We start from the raw sequence: 15,774 nt of genomic DNA, 5'->3' as shown, positions 1-15,774 counted from the left end.
TCCTGCGTCACTGAAAAAGTTTTAAAATTTAAGTTTGAAAAAACGTGACTGAAGTATCGCTAGCTGTGTCACATTTTATCATTGTTTTTTTTTGATACAATTGATTAGCAATGATTGAGTTGAGTAATTTAGCCGCCCATTTTCTGTCTGCAAAATTATAATTTACCTCAATTTTCGGTTAGTTGAAACAATCAAAGTCACATTGAGGACCACTGGTATGAACGTATACATCAATCCAGCCAGAAAAATCACCGAATAAAGCCGATTGAGCAGGCTGTTGTTCACGTCCACGAGGCAGTTGTCTTTTTCCTCATTGTAGGTCATCAAATAGGGCACAGAAGAACTGACCAAACACGTTATCGCCAAATTTGCCGTGCTAAATCCGAGAGGGTACTTTAAGTTTCGCATGTACTCGGAGCAGTATCTGGCAACGTTGGAAACTGCCATGAATCGATCTAATTTGAGGAGTATCAACTGGTATTGAGCAGTCAAAGAGATTGAAGAAATGAGCCATCTCCATAATTTGCATTCCAAATCGCCATTTCTCCTCAGCAGGATATAACTGACAAACAATTTTTTTGGATAATCTTAAACTCAAACTAAACCAGCCCGGGTCATAGCATTTGATTATATGAACTATAGTTGAGAAGGCCTAACAGATACAACGACAAAAATGATCGGTATGTTTGGTTTCAAACGTAGAATGTAACAAATTGATGGGCGGGAGCGTAAGAGAGTTTTTGCATTTTCAACTTAACAAGTTTCGGTGTGTCCGGTTTTTGAACACAAATAGTGTACGTTATGTTTGATTTCAAAGGCAGGAGATATGTTCAGATTCCAAATGTACGAAATCATCATTTTGTCGGTTTGAAATAAAAGAATTAGTAGTTTTCTCCATACAAAAATGGACTTTTTGTTTTTAATATAATCAAATGTTATGATGACCCCCGCACGAACTTCAAATGTACTTCAAAATGAGCAAATTGATCGACTTTATTCTATAGCTCGTTGATAAAGCGAGGCAAAAATTACCTTGAATTACGTCAACTGTTTTGTAACAATCTGCAGTACATAGCTGTGTTTTATTAGTAATATTACCAAACAAAATGTTGACCTCTGCCTAACAAAAACACACACGCCTCCAAAACTTCTCTTGGAGTCTTAAAAATAGATGAATTAGACAAATTCCGACCCTTACCTTGGAGGATCTTGCAACATTCTTGAAAATGAAGCTTATCTTGCGAGGACCTTACAAGATCCTGCAATATACGGGTCGAAAATTGTTAGACAAAAAGGGTTTTCTTCTGAAGAATGATTAACTTGAAGAGCAATTTCTATTAACAGTTCAAGACGTTGACAGAATTCATCGGTTCAATGCAAAAAAAAATATGGTTTGTTTTCTTTTTTGTATATTTGTTTTTCATTTTTGTTTGGTTGTTAGTTTTTTCTTTTCTCGTTTTCATTTTCTCCTGTTTTGGTTTTTTTGGTGAGAGTTTTTAAGGATGCGGCTTTGCCGCGCAGCCTATAGGTGCTCTCCAACAGTTTGTGGCCTTAGTGGAGGCCTTCTGGATGGCGGTCCTGTATAAGGTGTGTTCTGTGAGCATACTTAGCAGAGATTCACTTAAATATTCCAGTATACTGAAGATGGTTTTCTCAATAGTCGGTTCATAAAACGATTGGAGGACAATTTTCCGACATTGTTGCTTTCACTCCAACTTTTTCCCTTTTAAGGTAATTTTACCCTCAATTTTTTAACAGAGGTCTTAATATTACCCTAACTTCCCTTGAAATTACCCTAAACATTTACCCTTACTTTAGCGGTAAATGTGCCTTAATTCTGCCCTAATATACTTTATTGTTTTACCCTAACTTACCCTAATTTTGATGTAAATTTCTGCCTTGGTAAAGGCAAAGTAAAGGGAATTTTTCAGTTAACGTTTAGGTAATTAGATAGCTTAACTTTAAGGCAAGTTAGAGTAGAATTTAAGGTTTTCTTAAGGTACTGAGGCCTTAACTCTACAGCTAAAGTTGAGGTAAATTTAGTTCCAGCTAAGGTTAGTTAAAGAAAGGCAAATTTACTATTACAGTTGGGGTGAGTTAGGATGTTTTTAAGGTTTATTATTTATGTTTCACTTTATTTAGTGTGTACCAATAGTTTCCCACGCATAAAAACTGATGTACATGCGATAAGGAAACAAATCTTAGAGGGCTGGGGATGCCATGGTGATTGGTTTCAACATTCATTGTTTAATCCCAAGCCTAGGCCTAGACTTATGAAAAGACTTTGAAAGTCTAGTAGGGGGCAATTAGGACTATAATTACACGGTCGAGCTTTTTAGTTAAAGTCGAGCTAATATTATACTGCTGGTCCGTACATTAGATACTTAAACGACGGGGTTAATCGCGGGACCACATGTATAACTTGAGAGTTCAACCCCTAGTTCAACTCTTGGTATATAGTTAAGTATTAAAGAAAGTTAAATGCAAATACGAATTAATAAGTTATGTTAAACAGCATCAAATATGAACCGAGCATGAAGGGATAGAATAGTTAAAGTTGTTAAGACTGAGATAGCACTAGATAGTACAGGTTGAATTATTCTAAGTTAACTTGTAACGTAGATAGAGTTTAAGAGATGTTAAATTATAACTTAGAGAAGTTAAGGTAAACTTACTTGATTTCCAAATTTGTGCTAAGTTAATATTTTATGACTTAGAGAGTTCTTAGTTAAGAACAAGCCACAAAATATTCTAAGTTAGAAAAATATCTCAGGTAAGCTGAGATTGAGCAAGGGAGCAATACGGGAATATGATTTTAAATCAGAAGTTATCAGGGACCAAATTGTGCTGAAGTTAAGAATAAGTGTTGGTTGAGCGTGCGAGCTCCTTTTATACTTGCGGACACATGGTTATCTAGTATCCTATTGGGTAGAGATAACAGTGTCGACAGAGTTACCAAGGTTAACTTCGTGTTATCTGTGTGGCGTGATAATATCACGTCATAGTATTCTCAGTTTTAGTTGTTGATCTTAAAATAGTAGCTTATTCAAAACTACTTAGTAATTTGTTCACACGTTAAAATGGACTTTGTCCAAATCAGATTTGATCTTCATGCACTATAACGTAAATTCTCAAAATAGCACTAATATTATCAAATAGTGTTACTGAGTGTAGCGCACTTCAGTACAATATCTTTTCATGGGTCGAGCTTAAGTCTTTTCATAGCGAAGAAAGTTCAGCTAAGGTCTTTTCATGGGTCCACCATTAGTCATTTCATAACCAACAAAGTCGATTAAAGATCTTTTCATGGGTCCACTATTAGTGTTTTCAATATTCAAATTTCAAATTATGTCTATTTTTTTCAAAAATCCGATTTTTTTTTTATTTTTTCAGCTGCTGTACATACAGAAGCAAAACCGGAGCAAGACTAGATAGCTTTGCACCAGAGCAGTCCAACTTAAGAAACAGTTGGAAGGTTGCCCAAAGCCTTAAGATCTTCGTCCAATCTTAAGATGATCTTAAGTTATGGAAGCTCGAGTATATTACCACATTACTTGAATCAATGAAACCAGCTAGCTTTAGTGTATTGGCACTATTCAGTTTGTTTTCCCCAGCAAAATTATGAACTATCTTTTTTTTAAAAAAAATCATGAAGGTTTTAGAGGGATTAGTGGTTCTTCTGAGTTGGAGCATACACGGTGACTACAATATTGCACTGACAATATTAATGGCAAAAAAGCAGACTGGTGAAAAGAACAATGATGGCCCATGAAATGACTTTAACTCAACTTTGTTTGCAAACATTGCGTCGAGCTTAAGTCCAGCACAAATAATGGGTAGAGCTAAAAATCGTTTGAAAAATTTTGGGTTCAGCTAAAGTCTTTTGCAAAAAACCTAAGTCGAGCTAAAGTCCAGAATGTCTTAAAGTCCAGCTAAAATCTTTTCATAACTCAAATGAGGCGGGTCGAGCATGGTCCTTTCATAAGTCTGTACCTAGACCTGGGATCATTAAAGACAAGTGTTAAAGAGTTTGCTAATTCAAATCATCTAGCATTGAAGATCTTTCTTTCCTTTTGGATGTACTCATTTGATTTTGTATTCGAAATCAAACAAGTTCGAAAACAAAATCAAATTCTTTGTGTTGTGATGGTATGGTCAGTGAATTGATATATAGATATAGATGAACAGGTATGGAGAAAAAAATAACAAAGATAGCCCCGGCCTAGGCCTCGACTTATGAAAAGACATAAAAAGTCCAGTAGAGGGGGGCCAATATTGACTATAATTAAACGGTCGAGCTTCCTAAAATCGAGCTAAAGTCTTTTTGGAAAGAAGAAAGTCCAGCTAAGGTCTTTTCATGGATCCAACATTAGTCATTTTATAACCAACAAAGTCGAATTAGGGTCTTTTCATGGGTCCACCATTAGTCTTTTCACAAGTGTTTTTTCTCAGAAATTTATATTTTTATTACCTTCTGCTTCTGTACATAGAAAAAAAACCGGAGCAAGACCAAATGGCTTTGCATCAGAGCAGTCCTAGATAAAACAGAATTAAAGGAAAAAAATAACAGGAGTGGATCAAAAAATTTGAGCCATTTTTGGTAACAACACGGGCACGATCCAATACCCCTCGCTTAATAGCCATAGGTCTTTTCCTTCTGCTACCATTAACTTACTTTTGTCACTTTTCAAAAGCATCAAAACACTTTCACAAAACACTTTTTTAGAAATTTAAACTGATGTTTCTGAAGTTTATACACGCTATTAAGTTGATTAATATTCAATCTCCTTGGGTCGAGGTTTTGTTAATTATATATTATAATGTAAGAGTTAGGAATGGCAATGAAAGCTGTTTTCAACAGTGAACTTTTTTGTAAAATTTGCGGTTTTTAGCGGTGGAACTTTCATTATCTCCTCGTATTGCACGTGCTCTGGATCTATCGACAACTTTCTGAATAGACCATCTTTAAAAACAAATTTTGTAAACAACATTCTGCAACTCTAGGACCCGTCTTAAAACCCCTTCCTTTTTTGGTTTCGAAATTACATTGTGGGGTGTATGTGTAAAGGGAGATTATCCAGACTATCGAGTTGAGGCCGAGGAAGTCGTCAAAACCGGTTGGATCCAAACTTTACAGCCCATCCTCAGCCCCCCCCCCTCCTCCCTGTCGCCTTTCAGGTCATCGAAAAATAAGATTCATGGAGCGGTTTGCTTGTTCAATCGTTATCGCGTTTTGACCGAGAAATACAACCTAAGAGCTAAAGATCTGGTCCAGTCTGAAGCAAATCACGATAACAATTCATACCCCCTACTCACTGTTCTTTGAATATCACTGAAAAGGTGCCAGTTTCTATGTCTCCCGTCAAAATTTACTCACAGGAACAAACCACTAACAGTTCAGTAGAAAACGTTATGTTAGACACCTCAACTGGTTTAACACAGCAGATAAGCGAACTGACAATAAACGACGACATATCTCGTTTCCTGATTCCAGTTGGAACTATCTTTTTTTATCCCGACAGTAAAGATAACCTATATAAAGTCTCCATCTTGGAGCACTACTTGGTCAGGTCCAAGGTGAGGTACTTGCATTGGGGTCCAAACTACGATGAATGGGTGTGCTCGAAATCAATTTGAGCCTATTCACAATTCACTCGACTTTGGTCAACAGTGAAAAAGATACCGAAAGATCTATCTGCACGCATAGACGAGTTGGTTCAATCTGCAACACTGGGCAGTGGCCCATCAGGCCCCAGTGACAATCCAAGCAAATTACCAGATTTGAAAACTATTTGCGGTAAAAATATTCCAACGATCCGCTATATCCCCGTGAAGTTTCGAATGCCATGGTCAGGGATTATTACGTCAATCATTGAGGACTGCCTCTCAAATCCTGACTGTGTTGATAACTGGAAAAAGTTTTTTACAGTTAGCAAATGTGTTTTGCGTGCTTCCAACAGAGGGCGTAAAAAACATAAGCAGCAGCAGGAAAACTCAATGATGAAAAGATTTGAGCGATGGAGATCGCCGAGATCGGGTGAGTATGCTGCCCTTTGGTACGAAGCGGCTTCAATGAAACAAGCAAAAAATAAAAGTAACAGCACAATGGAAGCGCTTGCCTCCCGAGCGAAAACACTTTGTCTTCAAGGACAGTTTGGTCGTGCGGCAAATATTTTATCATCGGAGGGAACAGCACCCGACAACAGAAAAACACTCATTGAACTCAAAAAACTGCATCCCGAGGAAAACGAAATTCTTGAGCCGTTGGAATACTATAGCTGCGAAGCTTATCAATTTGATGAGGGAAAAGTTCTCTTGCAGCTCCAGCCTTTTTCGAGTTTCACAGCAGCTGGGCCGTCCAAAATGTACCCAGAGCATCTTCTCCACGCACTCAATTGTTCAATTTCTGATCAATCTAAGCGGGCAATGAATTCCCTAACCAAATTAGTGAACTTGGCCAGCAGGGGCCAGCTCCCAAGTTTTGTGGCTCCACCTTTTTGTAGTGCTAGATTAACAGCATCGAATAAAAAGAAAACCGATATTAGACCTATTGCTCTGGGTGAAGTTATTCGGCGCCTTGTTGCCAAGTGCATTGCAAAAGAAGCAGCCATCGAGGCGGTTGAGTTGTTTGGTTCAAAGCAGTTGGGAGTTGTTGTCTAGGGTGGTGCGGAGAGCATAGTGCATGCCACAAAAATAACCTTCGAAAGAATGAAGAGTGTAAAAAGTGGTGGCTTACTTCAAATTGATTACAGAAACGCATTTAATTCAGTGAAGCGCAGTCATCTCCTCGGCTCAACAAAAGTGTTGATGCCTAGTATAATTTCATTTGCATGCTTTTGTTACTCGAAACATAGTGATTTCTTCTTCAATAGCTCAATTGTTGACAGTCAGACAGGAGTGCAACAAGGTGAATAACTAGGTCCACTTTTGTTTTCATTGGCCATTTGTCCTCTTATTGACGAAATCGAAAGCAAAATACCCAATCTCTTGCAACATTTATGGTATTTCGATGACGGAATTAATGCAGGAACCGAGATTGAACTTTGTGAAGCGTTAGAAATTCTCTCAGAATCAGGAGAAAAATTTGGTTTGGAACTCAGGAAGGATAAGTGCGAGCTATGGTCATTCGAAAGCATGACAAAAATTGACAATTTGATCAAGAGGAACTGTGTAGATGGAATTGAAATTTTAGGAGCTGCTATAGGATCTGAAGCTTTTGTTTCCTCTTGTTTACTCAAACGCGTTAAAAAGTTAGAGGAACTTCTAGACAATTTAGAATATGTAGACGATCCTCAATGTGATCTTCGTATTTTGCGTTTTTGCCTTGGTGCACCCAAAATGGTCTACTCTTTGCGATGCAATTCTCCTTCGGACGAATCAAATACAATCCTTCCAAAATTTGATTCGGTTCAGCGTGCAACCATTGAAAGTATTCTTGGAGTTTTGTTGTCAGACACCTCTTGGGACCAAGCATGCCTTCCAATCAATAAAACCGGTGTAGGAATAAGACGATCAGCAGATCAAGTTCAGGCTGCATACGTCGGATCTGTTTTTCAATCCTCTGTTCTTGTAGAAAAATTAACAGGCCATAATCCAACTGAAGACATCTCATTTGTTAAAGCAGTTGAAGAATTGAGCGAAATTGCGACAACATATCCTTCTCAAAGAAAAATTCAGGAGGAACTTGATAACTCAGCCTTTGACAACTTGTTAGGAAAACAAAGTTCCATAAGGGAAAAAGCTCGCTTACAATCACTTTCTCTACCGTAGTCTGGTGCCTGGTTATCCGCAGCCCCCATTCCAGCTCTGGGACTAAACCTATCTTCCAATGAGTTCCGTGTTGCTCTCAAATGTCGTCTGGTTGTAAAATTGTACGAGAACGAGAGAAAATGTCCTTTTTGTAAATCTGGGACTCTAGATGTAATGGGCGACCACGCGGTGTCAAGCCATGGTCAGGGTGATATGATCTCTTGTCATGATCGTATACGAGACAAAATTATATCAGCTTCCTCGGGAGCTCTTTGTCACCCATCTCTGAACAGAAAAGTTTACTACCCGACAATAACTCCAGACCGGGCGATATCTTCTTACCTGTATGGAACAATGGTCTACCAGCAGCTTTAGACGTTACCGTCACTTCTCCCTTGCAGTAAAGCCTCATTAGAAATGCGTCGGAGAAGAGTAGTTTTGCTCTGTCAGCTGCTAAGGACAGGAAGTACGAACAGTGCGCCCAGAATTGTAGTGATGTCGGAATTCAATTCATTCCTTTGGCTTTCGAAACGTTTGGAGGATTTTCAGAGACAGTTCGTAAGACCCTCAAACGAATCGCTACTCTGGCTGATAACAGAAATTTGCAGCCGGCGGGGTTGTCGGTAGCCTTCAGTAGGTTATCTCAATCAGCCTCTGTTACAGCAATTCGGGGGTCTGCAATCATGCTCCTTTCAAGGGATGAGAGATTATAGACACATATGAAACGGGAGCAAATCTTTGAATCCTTGTTGCAGAAGTTAAGAGGCGAGTCGGCATTGAATAATGTGTCATCCATGATCAGGGACAATCTATAGTGATAAGTTTTGGACTCACCCAATGAGCGGGGAGCCCAAATTTAATGAATTACCATACTAGTTGTACCTCATTGGCGGGTGAAATGTGATTGTCCAGAACAGGAAGTTTTACTTCAAACAATTTATCCAAAAAGGAAACTATTTTGATTGCATGATTGGTTGCATGGGTTGAACTGATAACAATGATCGTTGATCGTTTATGAACCAAGATTTTCTAATTTCGTGAATTAACGAAATAAAAAGTTACGTTTCCAGGTTCCAACCTCTGACTTCCTTAAAGTCAGGCATTTCTTCTTCTTCCTTTACTTCTTCTGCGGCCACCAGTCACTAAATTCTAAAAAACTTCTTTTTTATTTACATTAGGTTCACTCAACTTTGTGGAAAACATGCGTTGAATTTATTTTGTAAATCTTGAGAATTTTAGCGGTAAAAATTTTATTTCTACCGCTTAACGCTTAAGCATTTCCTTAAATTCTATTTCACTGCTATCAAAAGGCGGCCGTGAAAACCAAAGCTTTGCCTTAGAATTTCAAATCTTAAAAAAATCGTGGCCAAAATGTTTGCGGTATTTTTTTAAGATGAGTTGACGTCAGATGTGCGATTTTCAGCATCGAAAGTTTTAATTTCTCCCGGCTTTCACCGCAATCAGCGCAGTCTCCAATCGGGTAAAAACTAAACACGATGCCAGAAACCAAAACAAGGAGGCTGGGTAATGTGCTTTACCACGAATATTGCGACCCTGCTCGTCCAAATTTTTGGCTTAATTATCGACAAAATGGGGAACAGTTAGAAAACTTTCAAAAAATCTCACAAATAGATCAAAAATAATTGGTGTATGAATTGAAAAATTGCCTACAATTCCAATCAGTTAGAAAGGTAAATCAAGCCACAGTAGTGAACGATTGAGGACTGCCTATCATTGACATAATGAGACAAGACAAACAAAAATTCAAATAACAAAAACAAACAGTTACATTTCAAACTCAATATGCATTTAAAACTATATAATTACCAAGTCAAAAAGGCCTCATGTAAAACCTAAACTAAACGAATTAGTTTGTACTTTAAAACGAAAAAAGCAAGGGACCAGTCGTTGATAAGACTCGGTAACAAGTAAACAAAAAAGAACAGAAATGCCTAAGTTCAAAAAGCACGTATAATTTTCTTTGAAAACAAATAATTTCAAATAATCAAATTCAGTATTTTACATTCGAAGTCTTTATATAGGTTCATGTTGAATCATAAGTCAATATGAACACATTGAGACTGATCATTATCAACAATGTGCCATACGTCTACAAAAACAAAAAAAATTAGACAAAAAAAATTTTAAAAAATTGCAATAAAATATTGAAGAAGCCACTAAAAAAATCTATCCCATAAAAAATACAGTATAAACAATTGCGCGTTCTTTGAATACCAACAATGAGAAATATGACCTCTGAAATCCGAGTCTAGGTAACAAGTATTGAAATAATAACAAAAGGTGAAAAGTAAAAAAAAATTGTATTTTTCACGTAAACAACCAGTTTAAAAAAAAACATTAGCTATCAACTGAAATCATTAAATAGGTTCTTTTACTGCACAAAAACAAAGCAATTGGGATCTGTCATATTTCAGAAAATGTCATACGTCCACGGAAAGTACAAAAAATATACAAAAATCAAACATTAAAAAATTTTCATTGCAAAAAACCTGCTTCGAAAAAATAAAACACTCATTCATATCTAAAACTTTTGGATATAATCAATTGTGCCTCTCTCTAACACAAAAATTTAATAATTGACCTCTAAGTAATGAGTGTATGTTAAAAAATGATCAAACAGACTTTAAACATCAGCTGAAGACAATTATTGGTTCCTTTGCTCATCAATGCGATGTTGCTAAGACCTTCCTTTACCCAGAAATTTCAGACTACAAGCCGAACAACAAAAACACAATAGTGAAACATAAAAAAAATATTTTTCTAAAAACCGTAATCGGAGCTATCAAAAGGGTAAGTAATGCCCTAAAAAAATTCCATACGCTCCATTGTGATTTTTACTCACTCCAATAGTTTGATAAACGACCTGTAGATAATGAGACTAGTTAAGAAGTAGGGAAAAATAACAGGAAAGCGAACACTTATATAAACTTTTTAAAACATTTGATTTCAAAGTCACGACAAAAATTAGCTATCAATTGAAGTTAGTCAATAGGTTCCTTCCGTCTTCCATTAGGAGCCAAGAAAACCTATAACCATCCAGATTTTGTCCTATGACTACAAAAAACGCCCACTAAAAACAAAAAAAGAAAAATTGAATTAAATTCTGTGAGAAGATCGTGTCGAAACAGTTTAATTAAAAGAATAAATTATTATCATTGATTTTTTCGGTTGGACCCTTTATTCAAAAGCAAACAATGTTATATCTGACCTATCAATAGTGCGACAAGTGAAGAAATGGAAACTCAAAGAAAGGAAAATGTACAAAAACCAAACATTTTAGTGAAAACTCTAAATATCGAAGCTGAAAAACCGAAACTCAAACCTTAAAACCGGAATTAAACCGGATTAAATTCTAACCTATGAGAAAAACTTTGCAGCAGATTTTTAATGACCCTAAATTATAAATTGACCAAAATTAAAAAAAACTCGCAAAGCTTGATAATCCATAATTTATTTTGAAAATATGTAATCTAAAAAGTCAAAAGGAGCCTAAGCTTTTGAAAAAGAGCTTAATAGGTTTGCTTGAAACTCAATAGGAAGTCAATTGGACCTTTTGTTAGTATGCTTTAATTCGTTTTTTTCTGCAATTCGCGCACCAAAAACCAAAAAATGGGAAAAACAAATTTCTAAAAACAATTTCAATTGCAATCCTATTTTTTCTTGGGCTTTGAAAAACAGTGATTACTCTAAAACGGGCCTTCCTGTTGCCCTTCGTCTATTATTAACACGTATTTGTTCCGATATATTAGATCACGGAAATGAATAATTTGACAAAAAGGTCAATATACAAAAATAAATGATGTAATTTACATAATTATTGAGTTAAATTAGCAAACAACCGTACAAACATTAATTCAAAAACGCCCTTAAAAAATCAAAAATTAAAACCAGCTATCTCTTGAGCTAACATAGATTGTGTCAGCCGTTTTCAGAATGAAAATTCTAATGCTAAATCTAACTAATCCGTTAAAATTACTTATGGTGGACAAGAAAGCTTATTTCTTTCCAATTTTGATGAAACAAAGGTCTGAATTTTGAAAAATTTAGCAAATCTTTTTGTCAAAAAAACTGAAACAAAGAGTTGAACAACACTCTTTTGTGTCTAGAGGTAAATTCAGCAACACTACCTTTATCAATTTTAGCATACTTTTAAGCAAAGGAGTTAAAAAAATTGCGTGAAGCTGCGGAAAATGTGAACAGAAAGAGCGAAAATCAGTCAAAATATTTTCAAAAGTTTAAATCTCGATAACTGTGGAAAACACAAAACTAAAAAAAGTCTTTTTTGTTATATACTCTACGCTGGACGGGCTTTCTAAGGATACAACAAACAATCCTGTACGATGAATGTATCGATTGGCCAAATTTGACTGAACAAACAAACCCATTTGAGTATCTAGTTCCTTCCGCCGCTTTAATAGATCGGGACAATAATATAAATAACCAAACTCTAACCCAAGAGTGATGAAAGATTGCAGAATGTGTGTGGTGGCAACCAGCGCCATGTAAGCCAGCGATGCTCTCTTCACCCTGAATCTGGTAATCACAGTCAGAATAACAGAGTTGCCCAAAATCGCAGAGGTCACAACTATCGGCAGCAGTCCGTATTTCACAACTAATAGCGTATTCTCAAGCCATACTGATTGTGGAAATTCATGATCCCATGATTCCGATGTGCTACTGTTTGCATCCATAGCTTTCCATCAGATGCATCAATTGACCGGTTATGCTGTTTTTCCAACTCAGATGAAGGGACCTAATCAAAATGTTTTTCCCCAATTTTACCCATAACAAAGATTTCAATAAAAGAGAAACCCTTTTAAGAAGCTAATTAAAAAGTCCTAAGACGCTATTTAGGAAACTCTTTTAAGATGTTTTTGAGAGGCTAGAAAAAAAGCTATTTCAAAATCGATAGATTTCATAACAGAGCAGCAGTGAAATCTTCTACATTGAATAAAAAGAAATCTTCTACAACGAGCAAAATTTTACCCATAACAAAGATTTCAATAAAAAAAGAAACCCATTTAAGAAGCGAATTAAAAAGTTCTAAGACGCTATTTTTGAGAGGCTAGAAAAAAAAGCTATTTCAAAATCGATAGATTTCATAACAGAGCAGCAGTGAAATCTTCTACATTGAATAAAAAGAAATCTTCTACAACGAGCAAAATTTTACCCATAACAAAGATTTCAATAAAAAAAGAAACCCATTTAAGAAGCGAATTAAAAAGTTCTAAGACGCTATTTAAGAAACTCTTTTAAGATGTTTTTGAGAGGCTAGAAAAAAAGCTATTTCAAAATCGATAGATTTCATAACAGAGCAGCAGTGAAATCTTCTACATTGAATAAAAAAGAAATCTTCTACAACAAGCAAAATTTTACCCATAACAAAGATCTCAATAAAAAAGAAACCCTTTTAAGAAGCTAACTAAAAGTTCTAAGACGCTATTTAAGAAACTCTTTTAAGATGTTTTTGAGAGGCTAGAAAAAAGGCTATTACAAAATCGATAGATTTCATAAGAGAGCAGCAGTGAAATCTTCTACATTGAGCAAAAAAAATTGAACATTTTTATTGGCAGGCAGAACCTATAAAAATTTCTGTTAAAGACAAGGTTGTTTCAAAGATCCAAAATTTAGTTAAGTTATAAACAAAAATGCATTTCTTCGTTATCGTCGTTTTCTCTTTTTAGTTATGTGAGGGTTCCGGTATTGTCAAGTTTTAACCCGGAATTTCGAACACTGATCAATTACTTTTGACAAAATTTTTGTTCGATTACGAACTGCCCTGACAAAATTTGTTCCTCTCCAATCCAAAAAAACTTTGGTACGTTATGTGTAATAGCACTTTGTGAAACTTGCTCGTCCGATAATAACAAATAATGACATCAAAAAATTAATAGTTATTTTATAATTAGACTAAACACCGAAAATACTATAAAGGTTGTGATGTTGTTTTTTTAATAAAATGAAACGTTAAACATGAAGTAGTTGAATCAAACACAAAACTAGAGAATTAAACAATTTTATCAAACAAAAGAAAAAGAAACAAATTCAGTGTAACATAACCGTTGCGTGTTGTCCTAAATCGATGATTAAGGAATATTTTATAAAGAAATTGGAATTTTTTTAAAATTTCGCAATAACAGTTGATGGTAAGTTCTTGCAGGGATTTCATTATAGAAATGCAAGGAAAGGCCGAATTTGATGTTCAGATATAAGTTACAATTTTTTTTACTAGAATAAATTCTGCCAGAAAACTATCGACCAACTGACAGCAATAAGAGCACTAAAATAAAAAATTTTAGTATCAACTAGAGTTTCTAAAAAAGATAGGCTATGTTTCGAATTAGATAATGTGTTTCATTAGTATCATTACTAAAAAAATCACGCGCCAATACACCAGGGTCACAAACATACAAAAACTCAAAAATAGTGAAATCAATATAAAAAGATTTTTTAGTACCGAGATTTCAAAACGTTATCAGATATCAATTGTTTGGCTTTAATCAAAATCTAGTGTATTCAAACTTTATAGAAAATATTTCGCTTTCTTTTATCTCATAAAACACGCAATCGTAAAAACATTGTTGCAACAATTTTACCAAACGTTGATGACGAAAAGAGATCAAGCGTTAAACAATGTTTGAAAATTAAAGAAGACAGTAATCATGAAATTACAAAAACATCAGAACAAAGACACAAAACTGATGGAAAACGAAAACTTAAACACCTACGCAAACATTGGAAAAACGATTTTAGTTTTTACAACAAAATTTGTGAAGACAAAAGGTCAAGCTGTACAAGAAAAATGACGCAAAAAATATTCAATTAAAAAAATGGACACAGATTGTGGCCTGCGACAAGCAAAAAATAAAACAAAACACAATGAAACCCTATTGGTTTTATCAAATATTTTCTGAAACATTTTACCAATACTTTAAAAAAAATTTTTTTTTGCCATTTTACTTACAATCGTTCTTTAATAGCCAATGCTCTCAACCATTTAGTAGATTTGGTAATTTACCAGGTTGTTTTAAGTTTTTCAAAGACTGATAGCAGTTCGCAGGAGAAATTTCCATTGATGATCCAAAAAATTACAAGCCAATTAGTTTACTACATGCAGCATTGCAGCTTTCGAAAAAAAGCCATGCCCTAGAAGATAATGTGTTTTGTTATACAGAACAAATTACTTTCCCGTGAGAATTAGCACTTCCAGCTAAAAGGAACTGAATGCATAATTGTCTCTACAATCACAAAATAAAACTATTGAAGCTTAAAAGATTGAGAAGCTTACTTTAAATATCTGAATAAAAAACAGTTTATAGATTTTATCACACACATTTTACTGATGAAATTGGAACAGTAAGGATTTCGAGGACACTTTGGACTATATTAAAAAACTACTAAACCGAAAAGAAGAGTTTGTACAAAATGGCGATGATAAATCGAAATGTGCGTTTGTTTATTACTGCGTTCCTTGAGGTTATTTTTTGGGACTTCTGTTTTTTCTGGCAGATATAGATGGTCTACAGGTTGTTTGTTATAGCAGTGACATAAATTTATGCGCAGATGCATGATATGACTATGCATAATTCTTATTTCAAAGAAAAAGCAAACTTCAGTGACTGTTCGGTGAAAACCAAACAATGGTTTTTTGATAATTGGTTTAAAGCAAATACTGATAAAACTCACAAAGAGAATTCCGAGAAAAATTAGAAGCGAAATCATACTAAGTCCCAACTTTCGCCTTATAAAAGTTAAGTGACTGTTATTTTGTAAAACTTTTCTAAAAAATCTTAATAAAACCTGAATACCAAAGGATTTGATGCTTTCTTCATAGTTTTAGTCGAGTATGATTTCGCTTCTAAAGTTTCTCGGAATTCTCTTTGTTAGTTTTATCAGTATTTGCTTTAAACCAATTATAACGAGATCCCTCGTAAATTTATGCTGTATTGTATACAGCATAAATTTACGAGGGATCAATTGGACGATTCCAAATCAAGAGCTTAT

At 35.1% G+C, this 15,774-nt stretch overlaps 1 protein-coding gene across 2 annotated transcripts in view; it reads right to left on the bottom strand.

Annotated features, from left to right (window-relative positions):
- The window catches only part of LOC142345324 (uncharacterized), a 43,709-nt gene that overhangs the window by 23,022 nt on the left and 4,913 nt on the right, over positions 1-15,774 (bottom strand). Inside the window, exons 2-3 of one of the 2 annotated variants that reach the window (XM_075397322.1) lie at positions 12,223-12,523; positions 167-562 (exon numbers count right to left, since the gene is read on the bottom strand). In XM_075397322.1, the coding sequence (XP_075253437.1) occupies positions 167-562; positions 12,223-12,461 (635 nt within the window). In that variant the 5' untranslated portion in view covers positions 12,462-12,523. The remainder of the gene's footprint in view (positions 1-166; positions 563-12,222; positions 12,524-15,774) is intronic. The other variant, XM_075397323.1, reaches the window with a different exon arrangement.

Source organism: Convolutriloba macropyga, chromosome 9 (assembly GCF_964194025.1).
Source record: "Convolutriloba macropyga chromosome 9, txConMacr16.3, whole genome shotgun sequence".
Taxonomy (NCBI): Eukaryota; Metazoa; Xenacoelomorpha; order Acoela; family Convolutidae; genus Convolutriloba; species Convolutriloba macropyga.
The sequence above is the reverse complement of the archived record's forward strand: the minus strand, read 5'-3'. Positions and strand labels throughout refer to the sequence as shown.